A 22,324-nucleotide genomic window follows, 5' to 3' on the forward strand; every position below is an offset into this window, starting at 1 on the left:
CTACGGCTCCACGGGCGAGAAATTAACGCTAGCAGTAGCAGTAAAATGAACTTAATGTTCCGCGGAACGGAATGGGAATAGCCGAACTGAACCGACTACGCACAAGTCCTGTAGTCGGTACAGTTCGGCTATTCCCATTCCGTTCCGCGGAACCTTAAGTTCATTTTATTGCTACTGCTAGCGTCAATTTCTCGCCCGTGGAGCCGTAGCCTTAGTTACAGGCGTGAAAAACTAAGGGAAAATTTAGTCTGATTTTTAATCTTAAATATCTCATTCAAACGAAACTTTTTATTTATTCTAAGGGACTTTCGGCCCTCGGTAATAATTTAGTCTTTTATTCTGCGTTTAAATTTTTCAAAAATATTTATTAGTTTTTTCAGGATTCGAAAAAAATGAACACCATGTCCGTGGTAATATTTTCCAAATCGAACATTCGCTATCTTTGTCCTACAACGCACTCAGTCGAACATAATGTTCTGACAAGACAGTGACAATTTTAGATATTTGACACGGCTTTAGAAATATTTTGAGCTGTTTAATAAATAATATTGATAGTGTATTTGATTAATAATTGATTTAAGACGTGAAATTAATAAAAAGTTATTTATTTTTTATTAATTATGGAAGATCAACAGCAGATAATTCACCAGGATATATTTTGCGATCCAATTATTTTGTTGTTAAAGATGTTCAACATTTAATCTAAGCGTTCCATAGCATAGGCGTAACCAGGACGATCCTAAGGGGGGTTATAATTACTCGAAAGGGAGGGGGGGTTATAACTACTCGAAAGGGAGGGGGGTTACAACTACTGGAAGGTCTCTGAGGGGTATGTTGTTAAGCGCATAGAGCTCAAAGTCCATCGCAATGGGGGGGGCGGTTATAACCCCCAAAACCCCCCTCCTGGTTACGCCTATGTTCCATAGTAACAAAATATGTTTTTCGATTAAGTATTAGTTTTGATTTCATAGTAACTATATAAATTAATATAATTATTGAACACGTAGTCAGTAGAAAAATCATATTAATTAACTGAATTAATAATTTAGCGATTATACACGTAACAGTTATCCAAGTTAATGGTGACAATGTCATTGTCAAGTAGTGTACCATATCCATACACATACAATACATATCCATACCAGTGAGAATTTTACTATACCTAATTTACCTTGTTAATGAGAAGAGAGAAGAACAATCCGTTAAGAGTTATAACCGAATGGATACCACCAGGTACAAGAACCAGAGGCAGGCCTAAACTCAGATGGAGTCAACAAGTGGAAGAAGACTTAAGAAGTATGGAAATTAGAAATATAGGAAGGAAAATCAGAGAAAGAGAAGAATGGAGAAAGGTAGTGGAAACAGCGAAGTCACACCAGCAACTGTAAAACCAAACTCAGAATGGGATGATCCCCACAAAAAGGATCTTCAAGTGAAAACAGCTTCAGCTTCCTCGGGAGCGTATAGCTTGTATATATATATATATATATATATATATATATATATATATATATATATATATAATTTACCTTGTAAAGAAAGAAAAAGTAGGGATAGACGTAAAATATTTGTGGCTGTGCTCTTAATATATTGGGACCGTGCAAGTTCGGAAAAGCGACACCTAGTTTCATAGCTCGGCAACACTTTTTGCACTTTTAATTATATTGGCCAATCATGTTTGTGCTGGTTGCTGGATAATAACTGTCAAGGCCGTAGCCCAAAAAAATATAAGAAGAAAGAGTAAGATTTAGGTTATGTTATTAAAAGGTAAACAATTGTATGTAGTAAATAAAATTAGTTATTAAAATGCAGTACTGCAAGCAAAATACAATTAATTAAATTCACTTTAATAATTGCGTATCAACATTGTGAGCGACATATAATTTTTCTTCTTCAATGACAGTAGTTAGACAGTAGTAATTTGACAATTTCAATTGACAATATGAATTATTTAAAAAAGTTGCAAGACTGCTCCGCTATTCGCGCACGATCGTTTCTCGTATCCCCTCCAAGTACTTGCACACCGCGAAAAGGTACCTAGTCTATAGTGTTTGATGTATTGGTCTTTAATCAGTAAATTACCTACAGGTATATTGCCAAAATATGTTGATCTAACTTTGGACAATATCCTGTATCTTTTTTTTTTATTTTATTTTAGCCTTACACTAATGCCAAGAACGTCATAGTTCCCAAAGGCAGTGAGTTACCTCACAAGTGCACGTAATATAGCTTAACTTGTTTTCTTGACAGATTCGAAACATATGAGGCCAATAGGAAGTTTTTTTCTTAAAGATGTTAAATAGTTCTCGTTCATATCCAGTGGTTCTTAAAATTACTTCATTCGTGGAATGTACTGTCGATAACACTCGTGAGAGTCTTCATGGAGTTCACATTTCAAATGCTTCAATGCTTTTCAGCATTCTAACCAGGAGACTATATAGACCCTGCGCTATAAAGTAAAATGAGCGATGTGTGGCACGTCACAATACATATAGACAAGGCGGAAACGGCGGGTTCGTTGGGAAAAATATTCCCATGAGATATTTTTGCATAATCACATTCGTGACACATCCCAGAATAACGTTCAAGAAGTCGCCCACGAGAAAAGTGGGCCAATTTTTTTTTAACAATTTTTTTTAATCAAATTGCAAAAATCAATATTTTTGGCCCGGACTAATTTTTTTTTTAGATTTTTTGGATCATTCTGGACAAAAAAGGTCTCTCATAATTTTTCTCTAAAGTTGATCTTTTTCGAGTTATAAGCAAGTTAAAATTTGAAAAACGCGAAAATGGCCATTTTTAAGACTTAATAACTCGGTCAAAAATTATTATTTTGAAAGTCAGGAAGTGACTAAATCAAAGTTTAAAGTCGCCGCTACATGATCCTGAACAAGTATGTGTCATTAATTTACTACTAAGCTGTTATTTTTAATTAATAATAATGAGTGGTTAGATGGTATTAACGCTGCTGTAAATGTGAGTGCGAGTAAGATGCACAATTGGACTGCTGGAATGGCTTCTCTCTCGCACTCAGCATTTACAGCCCTGCACACGTGCATGGCGCTTATTATTATTACTTAAAAATAACAGCTTAGTAATAAAATAATGAGAAAAATTTCTTCAGGATCTTGTAGGGGGGGCTTTAAACTTTGATTTAGTCATATATTGACTTTCATAATAACTTTTAACCGAGTTATTAAGCCTTGAAAATCGCCATTTTTCGTTTTTTTCAATTTTAAATTACCTATAAGTCGAAAACGATCAACTTTAGAGAAAAATTATAAGAGACCTTTTTTGTCCAGAATGGTCCAAAAAATTAAAGAAAAAATTGTTCAGGCCAAAAATATTGATTCTTGCAATTTGATTAAAAAAAATTGTTAAAAATAATTGGCCCACTTTTCACATGGGCGACTTCTTGAACCTTATTCTGGGATGTCTCACGAATGTGATTATGCAAAAAAATCTCATGGGAATATTTTTCCCTTCGAACCCGCCGTTTTCGCCTTGTCTAATAGTCTAAGTAAAAGTGGAAGCGAATAGGAAATTGTTAAGGTTAAAAATATTGCTCTGACATAATATTGATTCTAGGTACAGCCTCTTCTGTCCCATTTTCGCAGTTCTCTTTCAATATGTTCGATTTCACTATGCAGGTCGCTATTTTGGATCATCTGTATTACCAATGAGATACTCTGCCTTACACCTTAAGGAGGATAGAAGGATTACAAAATATTATTTTTTATTAAACTAATATTTAAGCCTATATCATAATCATCACCAATCAGTCCTGATTTTTCCATTGTTGAACATAGGCCTCCTTCAGATATTTTCATCTTCTTGTGTTCTGCGCCTCTGGTATCCAATTGGTCACAATTCTTTTGAGGTGGTTGGTCCATCGCGTTGGGGGTCTTCATCGGCTTCGTTTGTCTGCACGTGGTCTCCACTCAAGTAATTTTTTCTCTTTCATTCTTGCAACATGTCCCTGCCGCACCCCTTTGTGAATTTTTATCTTCTCAGTCATACACTGAAAGTTTACAGTTGTTGTCGTCTTTTTATATATATTTCCAATAATATTTGTATACCTGTGGTCTATTCTGCGTTCTGATAGCGCTTTTAAGATAGCGGCTGTTTCTACTTCGTCAAATGCTTTTTGAAAGTTAACAAAAATAAGGCCAAGTGGTTTATTATGGTTAAGCCTTACTTTGAACTAAATTATATTCTTTATTAATCATAATAGTTAATTATGAAACAGTTCGTGAAGTATGCTGTTTGCGAACGCACGCGATGTTTATAGCACGAGCGAAAACGGAGCGAGTGCTATACATCGCATTAGTTCTCAAAAAGTACTTCACGCACAGTTTCATACAATATTGTATCTACGATAAACAAATAAAAAAACTGTAACTCTTCGTCACTGGAATTCATTTCTATTCTACAATTTTTAGAACTTTGACATTTAAAAATTCTAACTTCTTTCAAACCATAAAACTGTCAAAACTTTTGTTGTAATTTATTGCTCACATGTCATCAACGTGACAACGCGAAAGTTAAGGATATTTGCTTATATGAAAGTGTGCCAAAAAACAGTGCGAAAAAGTAAATCCCATTTAATAGTATATTGTGTAACAAGTGCAGAAAGGTACTAATTTCTCACGAGTTTGGCGAGTGCCGCAATTAAAACGAGTGAGAAATTACCTTTCTGTACGTGTTACACACTATACTTTTTCTACAACCACATATTTTGCTAAAACTAAAAAACACAATTTCCAATCGAAGATTAATTATAACAATAAATTATTAATTTTAAACTGTGTTTAATTAATACTAATCAATTTAAATTCCTTATACCTAATCAAATTACACATAAATCAGTTAAAAACTTAATGCACTACCTTAATTTGTTTGAATTTAAACTATTTTAAATAATTATTACAAAATATTGTCACATTTGACGTTATATTTATGCAGTCACGGATTTCCACCAAACCTACTTCACCCGACGTATCTTGCTGCGGTTGCTAAATCCTTATTGGTTAATTGATAATTATAAAATATTTATTAAGAATAAAATTGTAAAATAAAACAGTTGTAACATCCAGCATTTAATTTCTATTCGATAATTAAGTATAATAATGGTCTTACAGGTTATATTTGTCTACATTTTAACCACATATTTAAACAGAATATATAACTTTCCGGCACAGAAACGTCACTTTTACAGTCACAGAGACTGCCGTTGACCCGAACGACGCGATAGCGGAGTTCGGGCAAGCAGTCGAGTGCGGGGAAGACAGTTTCCGCATGAGTTAGGAACAATATTTTTTCTAGGGCCGTATGTTTGGAAAAAAGCCACGACAAATAGAGTTATATCAATTTTTATTTAGGAGTGAAATACACAAATTAATTCTTTGACAAAGCTGCCAAAACCAAACTTTCAATATAATTGGTTACCATGACGACGATATTGGTTCCAATGACGACGATTCAAAACCATTGTTATTGTCTACTGATTTGACGTTTTATTATTATGTCAAAATAATTCTATTTCAACGAATTATCGCGTTAATTTCATTAAAACATGAACAAAATAAGATAAATTTGAAATAAATTAGTAAATAATATCTAAATTTTAGTTCATTGCACGTATTATAATATATTATAATGCCATATTACAAGGTATTCTACTTTCCCGCACTCCGTGCGGAAAAGTGCAACTTTCGGAAACGAAATGCGTCCGTGAAAGTGGTTGTTTTAGCACGGCCGTAGAAAAAAGTGCATTTTGAATAGTGGTTGTAGAAAATACATTGTTACTTCACGCACACTTTAAATCCATCACGCACTGCTATCTATAATGACAGTTTTCACAAACTAAAAACTTATACATAATATGAGATAGAGTAGATATCATAAACAAGTTTATTAAAAAGCACTGTAAATTTAAAGACTTAAAAAATACGATAATACTGTAAGTACACAACCCAAGAAGCGGAACTTTTGAAGTAGACTGACTTATCTTAAACATGCTTTAAATACCCCAAACGAGTAATTTCGATTAGCCATTACATACAACAAACAAATACATACTTCTAAGTGTATCATACAAATATATTTGTAATATCTAGTGATACATTGGTATATAAAGGCTTTCTGAGAGATATTTGTCATATATTGAAAAATTTTCCAGTGCTTGAACATCATTAGAATCACAATGGCCAACTTAGAAATTAAAATAATTGAATCTCCAGAAGCTCCAGCTCCTATGCCATTTTTAAGGTAATTTTATTTTATTAATGTCATTTAAAATATGCTTTACATTCAGTTAGAAATGTTCATCTTGACTGTAATTTTTTTATTCTTTGGTGATATGATTAACAATGTGATCACTAATATCATCATCAACAATTTTTAACTTAGAAGTATGAGAATTTAACATGTTTTCTGTTTATCCTTATATTCTATTTTAATGACTTTTATTCTCTTTTGCACTGTCTTAATACACTTTGCCCAGTATCGTATCCTTTCTATTATTCATACAGCGCGCTGGAATAAGTGTTACCCCCTTATTACCTTTAGGGATTGCAATCCAGCAGCATTTTCAATCCAGCTGGATTTTTGCAAGATTGGCCTGAATCCAGCTGGATGCAGCGCGTATCCAGCAAAATGTGGAATCAAAATTAAAATACGATTTTAATGATTTTTTTGTCTGTATGCTAAATTTCTAAACAACAGAAACATTAATTATTTAGTTTTTTTAAAGTGATACCTTAAAAACATAGGCCTTACCTACTTCACACAGAACTGCACATACAGCCGGTTGCGGAGAAAGCCCTTCCGGTCTATGTGATGGTCGGTTTTAAGGTCATCAAATAGTCATAGACCATTGACAAACGATCGACTTTCACTCCTTAGATCTCATAAACCGCCATTCTCTTTTCCAAAATCTTTTCGTAATCTTTTTGAGAACTAGTTTTTTTGGCTATAAATGTTTTGTCTTTCTCGTTTCAATTTAATCTCAAGTTCTTCTTCCAAAGTAAAATTCACGGGCTCCGGATTAGTTAGCCCATCTTCTTCCATTATCTCTTGCATGTCCTTCGTCATACTTTTTTTTATTTTGTAAATACACTAATGTAGGTACCTGTAATCTCATAGAGGCGCCGTTCCATGATTCTGTTGCGTAGCGCTTCCGATAGATCATCATTAAAGGCTAGAGTCCTGGCTATTTAGTTTGTCTAAGACAAATTTCATGGTTATGTCGGCCGTTGCCAAAGTCTATTTTGCAAAGAGCTTCTACAGCCGGTTAAAAGTGGCGATTAACGCATTGATTATTGACCACTCGCCACCAGAGAATTTTATCGCAGAATCAATGTATATCAACGGTTTGTCGATGCAATCTTTTAAGCTATAGAAACTTTCCAGCATATTGAGCTACTGCCAGCGCGATAGAATGGCAAGTTGCCGACTCACGGCTTTGAATAAAGAGGCTAATGAAGACATTAAGTAACTTATTTCGAATTTGGCAGGTTTGCGGATCCGCGCTGCTGGCATGTAAAAAAAGCGCTGGATCCAGCTGGATTGCTGGATGCTGAATCCAGCAATTGCAATCTCTAATTACCTTATTTATTTTTAGTACATAAGCAAAACGCATAATAACGGACAGGTCGATTTTTAAAATAATCATAGTATATTATAGCATCAATGTTTCGGAATTTACGCGATCCCTCTTCATCATGTGACACCTCATTTAATAGCTTTTGAAATACTAATTGCAAAAATGTATAATACTTTAAGCCTATTTGAGAGGATAGGTGCAAAATTTCGGTCGAATTCTGTTTAAACGCATTTATTTTTTTCGAATCCTGAGAAAACTAAGTAATAAGTATTTTTGAAAAATTTAGATGCAGAATAAAAGATTACATTATTACGGAGGGCTGATAGTCCCTTAGAATAAACAAAAAGTTTTTTTAGAATGACATATTTAAAATTAAAAAATTAGATTAAATTTTCTCTTTTTTTACCCCTGTGACTTATTAAAATAACCATTACAGAAGTGCTCAGGGACTTTAGACCCTCGATAGTATTGTAATATATCATATATCAAAAATACTTATCAGCTTTCTCAGGATTCGAAAAAAAAATGCATTTAAAAAGAGTTCGACCGACATGTTCCACCTACGCTCTCAAAAAGAATTAAAATATTATACATTTTTGTAATCAGTATTTCAAAATCTTTTAAATGAGGTGTCACATGATGTACTTTCCCATTTACAAAAATCAAAGTTATTACTGCGTAAAGTTCGAAACATTAATGCTATAATATACTATGATTATTTTAAAAATCGACCTGTTCGAGCGTTTTGATTATGTGCTAAAAATAAATAAATTAATGAGTGGGGAAGGGGGAGGGGGATAACACTTATTCCAGTGCACTGTATATTCTCTTACTCATTCACTGTTCCCGTTTTTCTAAAATATATTGACAAATCGTTTGTACTCATAATCATTTATTTTCTTGTTTCTATATGCATCTAAGATATTGTTCTTCAAGATTTTTCTTTTAGTCTTTTGTTCCCATATTTAATTATTTTCTATTTCTTTTTACTTTTTTTGTAGATGTATTTAGATCGGTTTAAATTTAGATGTTTTTGTTACTGTTTTATTTTTGTCGTTAATTTTTCTGTCATTTAATTTATTTTGTCGTTTTTTGTTAATCTGTTTCAAATTTTATTATTATTTTTTATTTATGTAGCTTTATCATTATTATCAGTTTTGCTGGATGTGCTTGATCTTGTTGGAGAACATCCTCTATTACGATAAGCATCGTGTCTAGGTTTCCATTCCAAAATTTTCTTAGTCCATCCTACATCTCTGACTCTGGCAACATGGCCTGCCCAGTTTCATTTTAGCGTTGTCATTCTTTTAACTGCGCCCGTCACACCAGTTTTTCGCCTAATTCTATTTTTGAGAAATTAGGTATTAGTTCAGAGAAATAAGGAAATAGAATATCCTGTTGGTGACAAAACCCCATTCAGGCCAAAAGCAAATTTTTTGAGTAGTATGGACGTCTGTAATAATAATCTATTATGTTTCCTGCAGCCGATTTTGATGATATACATAGTTATAAACAAATGAAGATAAAAAACGGTAAATTTTCGCTTTTTTCGTCTGTTACCAAAAAGTTAAGTATTTTACACAAATTTGTGATTAAGAAACTCATAAATAGTGTAAAAAACTTCAATATGGCGTTCGCTGAATATGCTATCCTTATTGGTTGCTTAGAAAATTGCAAAATAAATCATAAATTTTGAGTTTTTATTAATATTCATAACGTATGTAAAAATTAACTTAGAACCTTCTTATTGCACGGAATGCTGATAATTCTGGTGCTTAAATCACACCCTAAATTTTAAAGCAATTGGTCAAAAAGTTTAAAAGTTATTTAATTTGTTTATCCCAAATTAATTTTTTTTGCAACACTATAAGTCAGAAAATGATGAAGTTACAGTAATACTTTGGATAGTTTATGAAAGAAGAAGAGATATACTATTAATTTAATTAAAAAAAGTCACAAAAAATAATTGTAAATATTGCAAAATTATTTTGCAAGAACATGTGAATTAAAAAAGGGGGGCTAACTTCGTCCCTAATTGTCCTAGGACAATTGTTTTTCTTTCTAAATGTCTATAAAAATTCAGTCATTCTAAATATGAAAAAATAATTTTTCTACGGGTAACGGTTAAAAATTTATTCTAATTGTTTTTAATTAAGCAAAACATCGACATGTTTTTGCAAAATAATTTTACACGGTTTAAAATTACTTTTTGTCATTTTTTTTTAATTAACTTAATAGTATAAATGTTCTTTCATAACCTGTCCGAAGTATTACTGTAACCTCATAATTTTCTGACTTATAGCAGGGGTGGCCAAGCTCCTTGATAGTCCGAGCCATTTTTCAAAATTTGAAATTTTTCGCGAGCCGCAATTAAACAATTATCTAAAAAGTGTATAAAAGGTATTAAATTTTTCTATTACCGTTTGGAGTCCACGAATTTTAAAGTGAAATAAAATGGTTCACATCGATGTTTCAAATATGCAAATCATTCTACAAGCAGCCTTTACTAATTCAGGATACTTCGATTCTTCATCATCCTTCCATTTTTTTCTGTGGTGGCCTATTAATCTTCTGTCGCCTCTCAAAAAACACAGTCTTTAACACTCTGTCTTGCTCTGATCTACCACATGGCCTGCCCATCTTATCTTAGCTTTTGTATGTCTGACGATGTTTTCAGTATCACTCAGATCATTTTCCTGTCAATTCATCTCTTTGAGGACCAAATATCGTTCCGAGGACTTTGCTTTCAAATACCAGCAGCTATTATTATTTCCCAGTAGCTTATTTATTTAATTTGTGACAACATAGCCGATCTTCAACAACTTGTCACTATAATAGGAGAACACAGTAAGAGAATGGGATTAGAGATTAATACCAAAAAGACCATATTCATGATTATTTCCAGAAACATGGATGCACCTTAAAACTCCATCGTAAAACTGAATACCAAGTCCATTAAAAAAGTGAGCAAATTGAAATACCCGGGAACGTGGCTTTTTGAAGACTGAGCATCGGACAGGGAAGTAAAAGGTCTCATCAGGAAGGTACTGACCTGTTCAGAGTTCGATCTTCAACTGAGACTAAGGTTTACTAAGTGCTACGTATGGTCGGTGCTGCTATATGGCGTAGAGGGCTGAACACTCAAGACGAAGGATATAAACAGATTAGAAGCTTTCGAAATGTGGCTTTATCGCCATACCCAAAAGATACCATGGACAGCGAAAGTCACAAATGTAGATGTCCTTAAAAGAATCAACCAAGAACGCCAACTTTTCGAAACCATAAAAAAAGGAAAACTGTGTATCAAGGTCACACCATGCGAAATGAAAAATACCAGTTAATCCAACTTAAGGCAAGAGAGAAATGGGACGCAAGAAAATGCCCTGGCTCCGAAACATAAGGCAATGGACAGTAATTAATGACAATGAATATCTGATATATTTTGCAAGAAACAGAGAGTTTTGCATCTGAAGAAGATTTATTTCCCACTGATGTAGAGTCCAAGTTTCACTTCCATATTTAACAATTGGGCGAATAATTAGCTGTATAGTCTTAATTTAGATTGTTTTGTTAGCAGCTTAGATCTTAGTAATGATGATAGGGAGTATAATGAGCTATTCCACGCAGCTATCCTTGCTAAGACCTCTTTTTGTAATATGATTGTCATCTGTGATTACCGTTCCTAGATATTTAAACTCTTTTACTACTTCGAAGTTGTGGTCATTAATAGTTATGTTCTGCCTACCTCTTGATCTTAGATTTTTGGTTACTAGCATGTATTTCGTGTTCTCTTCATTTATTCGAAGGCACAGACTATAGACTACCTGTTTCTTCCTCGAGTTGTGAAAAAACCTCTCTCACGTCTCTTGTAGAATGATCGACTGCACCTATATCATCAGCAAAGGCCAACAATAGTTTTGATTCTCGATTCGCAAATCCTCCTGTCCGCTCAGATGATATTTTACTTATTAGATATTCTAAGGCCAAACTGAATAGCAACAGTGATAAGGGGTCTCCTTGGCCAAGTCCTGATGTTACGCTTAACTTTTTATATTTGTTGCCACATTTTGAAACAAGTATTAAAAGTAATTCAGGGACATTTATTGAGAGCCACAAATAATCCTTCAAAGAGCCACATGTGGCTCGCGAGCCACAGTTTGGCCACCCCTGACTTATAGTGTTGCAAAACAAAATGAATTTGGGATAAACAAATTAAATACGTTTTAAACTATTTGGCCAATTACTTTGAAATTTAAAATATAATTTAAGCACAAGAAGTCTCAGCATTCCGTGTCATACGAAGGTTCTAACTTAATTTTTACATAAGTTATGAACATTATAATAATATCAAAATTTATGACTTCTTTTGCAATTTTCTAAGCAACAAATAAGGATAGACATATTCAGCGAACGCCATATTGAAGCTTTTTATATTATGATGTATGAGTTTCTTATTCTCAAATTTGTTTAGAATGCTTTACTTTTTAGTAATAGACGAAAAAAGCGAAAATTTACCGTTTTTTGATCTTCATTTGTTTATAACTATGTACATTATCAAAATCGGCTGCAGAAAACATATTGTAGGTTATCAATACATATGTCCAAACTACTTAAAAAATTTAGTTTCGGCCTGGACGGGGATGTGTCACGAGAAAAATCTTATTTCTCTGGACTATATCTGTTTCTGTTACATACGTTAGAACCGGAAGTACATACTGATGAAAGACTTTTCAAGCAGATGGCAATATGTGATCTAAAGACTTTCGTTCCTCAGTTTTCTGTAACCTGCTCATGTTAGTCCTATTCTCCTGTTTAATTCCTGTTTAACAATTGTTTAATTTGAATGCTATACGTTGAAATGTTTTTGGTCACTACAAGGTTGGTCATGTCTTCTTCTTCTTCTTCATCTGGTAGCACCACAACCCGGAGCGGGTCTTCGCTGACTGCACTACTCGCTTCCATCTCGAACGGTCGTCCATGATAGTTGGGTCAGTGGGTAGCCCCATTGTTGTTAAATCTGACCATATAATAATATTGTCTCTCCATCGCATTCGTGGGCGTCCTAAGGGCCTTCTTCCTGTGGGGGTTTCTCCCAGATCAGCTTGGCATGGCCGTTATTAGGGAGCCTATGGACATGACCAGCCCATCTTAGACGCTGAGATTTAATTTCTTGGACTACGTCACCCTGTATATCTGCTTGACATCTGCATTTGTTCTCATTCGGTATCGGATGCTATTAGGATTGTGATAAGGTTCAAAGATTCTTCTGAGGACTTTTCTCTCAAAACATCTAAGTTTCCTTTCAATTGTTCAATTGTTTTGGTCAGAGTCAACTGTTCATCACTGTTTTATATATTCTGATATTTGATGCTCGTGTTGGGCTCTTAGATTTAATAGTATTGTGAAGGCTATACATACATCTGTTTGCTGCCTAAATTCTCCCTTTAATGTCTTCCGTGATATCGTTATCTGCAGTCAGTGATTGTTGCTTCGAGATATTTAAAACTCTCCACTCTTTCAAAGTTATATGGGTCTATCGTAACATGTTTCCTTATTCTATCTCGTCCCTTTTGTCTGTTGAAGCACATGTATTTGGTTTTCTATTCATTTACCCTTAAACCAGTTTTCTTTGCCTCTACCTCAAAATTGAAAGTCTCCTTCACATTGGTGAGTGTGTTTCCCACAATGTCATTGTCATCCGCGTATGCTAGTAGTAATTTTGGTCCATTTACTGTCAGTAATTCTTTTCTAATTTGTACTGTTCTTACTACTTTCTCCAGGATTATATTAAAAAGGATTAGTGACAGCGCATCTCCTTGTTTCAGGCCACTGCTTATTTCGAACGATTCTGAGAGTTTATTACCAATCCGGACTCTGGATATACAGCCATTTACGCATATCTCAAACAAGCTGGATAAGTTTTATTGAAACTGAAAGTTCTGCCATTGCATTATACATATGATCCCTTTTAATGCTATCGTACGCTTGTCGGAAATCTATGAAGAGATTATGGATAGTTCTATTGAATTCCCATCCCTTTTCAAGTAGCTGCCGTAGAGTAAAAATCTGATCTATGGTCGATCTATTTTTTCTGAAGCCAACTTGGTATTCCCCTACGAAATCTTCTACAAACGGTGTAAACCTACTTAATAGGATGTTCGATAAAATTTGATAAGTCGTATTAAGTAAGGAGATGCCTCTATAATTAGAGCAATTGGTTTTGTCTCCATTTTTATGGATGGGGTTTATTACACTTTCGTGCCATTTTGTTGGTATTTTCTCTTCGTTCCATATAAGTTTTATACCTACTCATACACAAGAGCTCTGGAGGTCTTGAAGAAGTTAGAATGCATGATCTACCCGGTCTGAAATAAGGAATATTATCGTATGCAAACCTTAAGTTATTCAGGAACATTTGGAAGATAATATAAAAATACCAATACATATATAAGCAAGGGATTACCCTGAAAACGCATACGTAAATGACATTCATACATCTATCCCTCACTTGAGAAGGATTTGCACCTAGATAAGCCAGGGATGAACCTTCCCAGCCTCAGTGCTTTCCAGACAATCCACCTTCCCCCACATATTGCTATATTGTGGGGAACTACTATCTTAATTGCATATCATGTAAAAGTCCAGGGAAATGAGACCTTCACATGATGATTTTTGATTGCAGTGGGCAGTAATATTTTTACAATATACGGGTATCCCCGAAAATAGTGCATTCCTTTAAGGTTTGGATATAATACACAATTTAGAACAAAAAAGTTCTATAACATTTTTTTCTAAAGTTAACCGTTTCCAAGAAAAAAATGACATTGTTCTCCATATAAGTCAATTTTTATTTTAATAAATTTGAATGACGTGGCAACGTAGCCTAGAAGAACTTGCTGTGACTGTGGAAATTTAACCTAATAACCCCTTGTTTATTTACTTTGAGGTGTGCTTCTTGGGGTTGTTGACATCGCAGGTACGTACCTGCAAAATAATGGATATGGGTTTGGTTGATATTTACATTATTTTACCTACCAGATGCAACTGATCTACAAACCTACTTTTTTAATCTTTAGATTTTTGAGTTGCGCGTTGTTGCCAGATTTCAATTTGCATATCAAAATGTATTTTCTTTTTTTGGTCAAACGGATCAATTTAGAAAAAAATGTTATGAGACTTTTTGCTCCACATTTTGTCTTCTACCTATACCTTTAACTACACGCGCTGGCGTATTTTGTACGCCAGATATAAGAATTCTACTGCAAATATATTTAAAAATTTAATTTTTGACCTTGTTTATCTCCCTAACCTATCACTGGAATGCGCTTTACAATCTGGTTTTAGTTTCGTTCTAATGGGCGTTCTGGGAAGAATGCGTATTTACACTTTATTATTTGTTATTTCCAGTGGTGGACAATATATGCTACGATTATGTTAATATAAGTAGTAATATACATAAGTACATATTTTAATTGTTTTTTAGTTATTATGGCACAAAATATATTTTTCTTTATAAACAATACTATTTCTCCTGTAAAAAATCATATTTCAAAATAGCTATTTGTATAACAAGGGAGGAAAGTGCTACTTTTCCTCCCGAGAATGAAGTTTACTGCCCGACGCGTAGCGGAGGGCAGTAATCATTCAAGGGAGGAAAAGGCACTTTACTCCCATGTTATACATATGGTTTTTCCACCTTCCTCAAATAACAAGTCATTTTTTCATTTCTACTTAATTTATTTACGTAACTAACCAACAAAATTTATTAGAACAAAAACAAACAAGTAGGTACAATATAACTGTCAACTGTCAAATATAAGTCAAATTATTACTGTAAACATTGTTAAATCAAAATAACAATTTACTGTTTTTTACCATTCTACAAAATACAGGGTGTTTTATCAATAAACGTTAAAATGTATAGATACTTACGTAATAGAAAATAGATATTGTACAGGGCGTCCATAAGTTGTATTTCATGAATGAAATACCATGACGTCACTTTTACTTTTCCTCCCTAGGGAGGAAAAAATTTTTCCTCCATAGGGAGGAAAAGTACAACTTTGCTCCCTAACATCAGGTCCGGAAAAGTATACTTTCGGTAGAGGTAGGTGGAAAAATTTTTTATTAGTAATTTTATTTATCATGGAATCCAGATATTCCATGATTCCAGTTATAAATCCCAATTGGCTTACTGAGAAGGAACTCCAAGTATTCACTGATGCCGAATAAGGTTTATAACAAACAACTAAGTGTATTTTTTCAAAAAAAAAAAAACAAATCCGCTGTTTTTAAGTGTATTTTCTTGTGGCGTATAAAGTACGCCACGCGTATAGTTATGTTATAACTTGATGCGCGGGTAGTTACAGGTTAAGGAACACACTATTTTCGGGGACACCCTGTATACTGGAAATGTAAAAAGGAAGCTCAGAAGAGATAATGAAAGATAAATTAGAAAAAGAATAAGCGGCTTTCGAATAAGTTCTCAATCCTTAAAAGTTTATTGATATTAAAACTAGATTTGACTCTATAAAAATAGAAAAATATTTTCCATAATACTTCAAACTACTAGTCATTATATCTCTATTACTTATTTGGCTTAGTCTGTATACATTTTCCCTTCCTTCATTTTTCAGGTCTCTATCCAATCTTCGTAGATATAATTTTAATAAATAAGTAAATAAATTTAATATACATGTATAATATAAAGTTTTCTTTTACTTATGTACCTACAGGTCTTTTTTTTGAAAGTCAGAACTGCCATTTTACTGAACATTTTAATCATTTTTAATATTGATTCCAACGCATTTAAAATATTTCTCGTGAATGTTTCATGTGTGATCTATTTTATTAAAGTCTTAATAATAATTAAAATCATTATTATTTTTATTTCAGTCATGCTGTAGCCTTTAATAACGTACTTTACATGTCAGGGTGTCACGGAATCAGGAGGGATACAAATAAAGTCGTTGAAGGAGGCATAACTGCTCAAGCAACTCAAGCTATGGAGAATATTAAGCATGTTCTTAAAGCTGGAGGCTCCAGCTTAGATAATGTATTAAATGTTGTGGTATATCTTGCTGACCTTAAAGACTATCCCGGCTTTAACGAAGTTTACAAAAAGTGTAAGTTAGGATCTGATTAAATTTTTAACAATATTTAATAGACCTAAATCGCGCACACAAAAAAAAGTTTATTAATAGCATGCTGAAAATTTGTTAATAGTTTAACGGAGTCTAGTCTGACCAACGTAGATGTACAGGGTTATTCACTACATTTTGACCCCGCTGTAAACTGCTTTATTTACAGAGTTAGAAAAAAATGTAAAAAAATGTTTAAAAAATTTTTTTTAAATTAAATTAATTGACACAAAAAGAAGAATCTATGTAATTTATTTAATTCAAAATACATTCTCCTGCTGTCAGAAAACGGAAATAAATGTTTATTGAACAAATAAACATTACTTTTCACTTAAATTCAATGTTCAAGCTGCCATCCATCTGCCTCTTGGCAGATTGAACATGGAATTTAAGCAAAAATCAATGTTTAGTTGTGCAATAAACTTTTATTTCTGTTTTCTAACAGCAGTAAAATGGATTTTAAATTAAATAAATTACATACATTCTTCTTTCTGTGTCAATTAATTTAATTCAAACTTTTTTTTGGATACCCTGTATAATTAATCATGTTGATGTTTATATTATTAATAGGGAATTGAATAACCTTTCAAATGAGCTAGCACTCGACCCCTATTCCCATTTAAAAAAATAGTCGATTACGTCATCACGCCCAAACGGATGACGTCACTAGTAAGATGTATATTAGGTGTGTAAAATCAAAGTCGGCAATCTCCCATTTCCATAATTTTGGGAAACTGCGAAAAACTGTAGAAACTAACAAAATGAAATTAAAACAATAAAACTGATAAATAATCATTTAAAATTTGGTTTGTGGCCGGATGTCCAGAAAGAGCGGCTTAAGAAATTATTTCTTTTCCTTTTTTTAAATATTTTAGTTTGGAGATTGCCGTTTTTGTTTGCAATGCTTAGAGATTGACGGATATGAAAATGGTCTATAAATATATTGCCAGTTTTGAAACTAATAAATCATCATTGTGCCGGCTACTTAGTAAAGAAAAATATATTTTGATATTGAACAATAATATAATTTAGGGGTTTGGTTCACTGATACTAATGACCAGACCAGAGAATGTGGAGAATGTGGAAAATACCGTGGACAGATAGAGTAACAAATCAAGATGTTTTGCTGAAGATATGGGAAGGAATGGGAAGTCATAAAAACAATAAAAACGAGAAAACTGGAATATCTAGGCCACACAATGAGAGGGAAAAAGTACTACCTACTAAAGCTCATAATCCAAGGAAAAAAATCTCGGGAAAGAGAAATGAGGGAAGTAGGAGGATTTTCTGTTTGCGAAATTTAAGGGAAGGGTACGGGTGCAGTTCAATACAATTGTTCAGAGCTGCAGCCAACAAAGTTAAAATTTGCTGTGATGGTAGCCAACCTCCGATGGGAGCCGGTACTGCAAGAAGAAGAAAATAATATAATATGTAAAATCAATTAATATGCATATCACTTAAACTAAAATATCTGAAATTTCGGGTATATATTCACAGGTTTCGACAGAGTTCACGACATCTACAGTTGATCACATGCGAGCACTACGTGGCTCTTATTGGCCGCAGCGGAGATTGCCGTGTTTGGTACGCACTCAGCTATGGAGATTGCCGCTTTTGATTCCAATATGAATTTTTCACTGCGATTTGTATACACTTAAGACCGGTTTTGGTTCTTAAAAATAGTTTTATCTAACAGATAATAAAAAAACGCAACAGATTACGTCCCTAACTCAAAACAAGAAAAATTGGAGATTGCCGTCTTTGATTTTACACCCCTCATATGTCAAAAAATCATAATTTAAAAATCGAATAACTTTTGTATTTTACATTTTTTTCTAATTCTGTAAATAAAGCAGTTCACAGGGGGGTCAAAATATAGGGAATAACCCTGTACGTACCTAGTCTTGATGTACTGGAACACTGGACCACTGGAAGTTTTACGTAATTGTGGAACGGGTTACAGGTTTCGAACGTCACTGCGAAAACGTCCCATGTATTTTGTTGGACAGAACTTCCAATTGATTTGTTACCCTTTCATTAAACTCTCATGCAAAAATCAGACTGCTATTTACCACTAACATAATTCCTATCATTTGATATGTTCTACGTGTCGGACCTATTAAAATGTCCAACATATTTTTCGGACAAACATTTTTTCATATTTATATAAAGTTTGCTATTGAACAAAATTAAAAACAACCTGCTAGTTTTAACAATCACAAACTTGTCAGTATGACACGTTTCGGATTTAAAATCACCTTCTACAATTAAAACTTACCCTGTTCCAGTATTCCCATACATCAAAGTTTGTCCGACTATATACCGTTAAGATATTAACAAATTTTCAGCTTGCTATTAATAAACTTTTTTTTGGTACGCGGGAATGACAAAATTGGAAGTTATAAGAATAAAATAAGAATATAAAATGATTAAAGTCAAAACTAGTAACGAAAATTAATATCTAGTACAGGGGTGGCCAAGCTCCTTGATAGTCCGAGCCATTTTTCAAAATTTGAAATATTTCGAGAGCCGCAATTAAACAATTATCTAAAAAGTGTACAGAAGGTATTAAATTTTTCTCTCACTGTTTGGATTTCACGAATTTTAAAGTGAAATAAAATGGTTAACATCGTTGTTTCAAATATTCAAATAATTCTACAAGCAGCCTATGCTAATTCAGGATACTTTGATTCTTCATCATTCTTCCATCTTTTTCTGGGACTGCCATCTTATCTTCTATCGTCTTTCAAAAAACACATTCTTTAACACTCTGTCTTCCTCTGATGTACCATATGAACTGCCCATCTTAAATATCTTAGTGAATAATTAGTTATACAGTCTTAATGATTTTTAGCTGCTTAGATCTTAATAATGTTGGTAGGGAATATAATGTTCTATTCCACGCAACTATCCTTGCTGAGACCTCTTTTTAGATGAGCTCATCAGAATCAAAACCTGCTAAATCCTAAATTTTTCGTTCTGCTAAATTCAAACTAAGTACAAATTTCTGAAGATGTAAGGGGCGTGCAGAAAAATTACACAAATTAGTGTGCCATTTTATGATATTTATTGATGCCCCTTTGATTGAAAAATACCGGATACTTTTTGGAAAATTTACATTTTTAATGTTCTTTTAGCCTCCTGACAAAATTTCAATACATGGATCTAGCAGGTGTTGATTCTATAGGCCTAAGATGTAGTTGTTATGTGTGATTACCGCTATATATTTAAACTCTTTTTTTACCAATTATTTGAAGGCGCAGACTACCTGTTTTCTCCTCGAGTTGTGAAAACAACTCTCTCACGTCTCTTGTGTAGATAGAGTGACTGCACCTCTATCATCAGCAAATGACAACAATAGTTTTGATCCTCGATTCGCAAATCCTCCTGCCAGCTCAGATGATATTTTACTTATTACATAATTTAAGGCCAAATTGAATAGCAACAGTGGGGTCCAACAAGGGGCCACCTTGTCCAAGTCCTGATGTTACACTTAGTCTTTTATATTTGTTGTCAGTAATTTAAGACATTTTGAAAAACAAAAATTAAAAGTAAATCAGGTCCATTTATTGAGAGCCACAAATAATTCTTCAAAGAGCCACATGTGGCTCGTGAGCCACAGTTTGGCCACCCCTGATCTAGTATAAACCACAAATATGGGATATTCTTCTTGTAGTTCCTTCTCTTACCAAAGATGGGCTACAATCACAGCTATTCGTACCTTATTGGCGGCTGCTTTGAAAAATCTACTGAGCTGCACCTATACGACTCTCTTAGGTTTGCCAGTCAGGAAATTCTTAGTCATCCTATGGATCTTTTACCCTTAGTTATGCCTCTGGTAATGTGGCCTAAATACTCCAGTTGTCTTGTATTGATGTTATTTATTACCTCGCAATACTTCTATATCCTTCTTAACACTTCTGCATTTGCAACTAGTTGGATCATGTGCATTTATTCTATCAGCGGGTTATGGTCTAAGTTGGCATAGACTCCGGGGTATGCCTAGTGATGTAAGATTTCCGGGAAGATTCAAACGCCGGAAAGTTTCCGGGAATATTGGAAACTTTCGGAAACTTATGGAAATATTGTATTTGTTAGCCTATTTTATGTTACTAGTGTGTATTGTGTGTATGTTGTATGTCTATTGTATGTTAGTTCTGTAAAAATGTTTTCTTTTTTGTCAATAAACTTGGGATGGTTGGTTAATAATTTGTCTATACACTGCTTAGCTAATATATGCTCTTTACCAGTGATGCTTTGTCCTGTTAAAAGAATCAAGTAAGTGTGCAGCATAGTGCACAGGCTTCACTGCCATTTTTTTCTCCTTTTTTTGCTAATTATTCCTTTTCCTCGGGCTTACTGATTGGAAGTAATGGAATATTCCCGGTAAAAATATTTGCCATGTCCTTAAATGCTTCGACAACCTGGGATATTTTAAACATATTGCCTTCCAATAAAGTAATCCATTTTACAATTATTATTGGTGTTAGCACAACTGCTACTTTTTGCAACTTTGTTCAAAATATTTCATCATCCAGACAGTTTTATTTAAAATTCCGTGAAAATTTTAAATTTTCTCCCTCTATGACCATAAGCATTTGTAAAGCACTTTCAAACACAATAAGGCTATTTTACAATTAAGGATTCAACCCGATCTAGTTTTTACAGGAAGTTTTAATGATATAACTTTATTGTAGTTTTGAAGCTAGATTGTAATAAAATCGGGCAAGAGATATGTGGGAATTAGTTACCTTTTTAACAATTTCTTTACAACATGCCTCAACATTTTTAAGAGAATGTAGGTTCATCAAATCAGACACCAGCAAATTTAATGTATGATAAACACAGGAATATGCTTCAATAAAATTATATTTGTTTTTTATGGATCATTTTGCCAAATTGGTGCTGCATTGTCTGTAACAATCCCACAAAATTTTTCTTCCTTTTCTTTTGCATTTCTTGTGAAAGATATTCAGCTGTGTGCTTTTCACAATCTGTAAAAAGTGTTAAATACACATTACTGGTTCAGGTGTTGTCAAAGCAGTGCTTAGACACCGCTATAAATCGCAGCAATTTATCGATATCAATCGAGTTGTTTCAATTTATCGTAGAGTGTAAACTGTACATTGCAGCGATTTATCGGAATTGGGGGATTGGAGTTCGTATCGGATTGCATCAATTTATTGTAACGATCGAGTTGTTTCAGTTTATAAGGCAGCGTTTAGACACAGCGATAAATCCGTGCAATTTATCGATATAAATCGAGTTGTTTCAATTTATCGTTGTTTGTAAACGGTACATCGCAGCGACGTATCGGGTTTGGAATTGGATTGGAATTGGTACCTATCGGATTGCATCAATTTATTGTAACGATAAAGTTGTTTCAGTTTATAATCAATCGCGACAATATATCGAAGCTTCTAAACAGCTTTATAAAAATCAATAAATCGTAGCAATTTATCATCACAATAAATTACTCGCATATTTCGCGGCGTCTAAACGCCACTTAATTAATCGCAACAATTTATCGCAGCGTCTAAACAGCTTTAAAAAAAATTAATAAACTGTAGCAATTTAT

At 33.5% G+C, this 22,324-nt stretch overlaps 1 protein-coding gene across 1 annotated transcript in view; it reads left to right on the forward strand.

Moving 5' to 3' along the window:
• Nucleotides 1-6,110: 6,110 nt before the first annotated feature.
• Nucleotides 6,111-22,324, forward strand: part of LOC114329062 (rutC family protein UK114) — a 36,378-nt gene continuing 20,164 nt past the window's right edge. Inside the window, exons 1-2 of the mRNA XM_028278075.2 lie at nt 6,111-6,270; nt 16,502-16,731. Coding sequence (XP_028133876.1) covers nt 6,206-6,270; nt 16,502-16,731 — 295 coding nt within the window. The 5' untranslated portion in view covers nt 6,111-6,205. The remainder of the gene's footprint in view (nt 6,271-16,501; nt 16,732-22,324) is intronic.

Source organism: Diabrotica virgifera, chromosome 7 (assembly GCF_917563875.1).
Source record: "Diabrotica virgifera virgifera chromosome 7, PGI_DIABVI_V3a".
In the NCBI taxonomy this organism is placed as follows: domain Eukaryota; kingdom Metazoa; phylum Arthropoda; class Insecta; order Coleoptera; family Chrysomelidae; genus Diabrotica; species Diabrotica virgifera.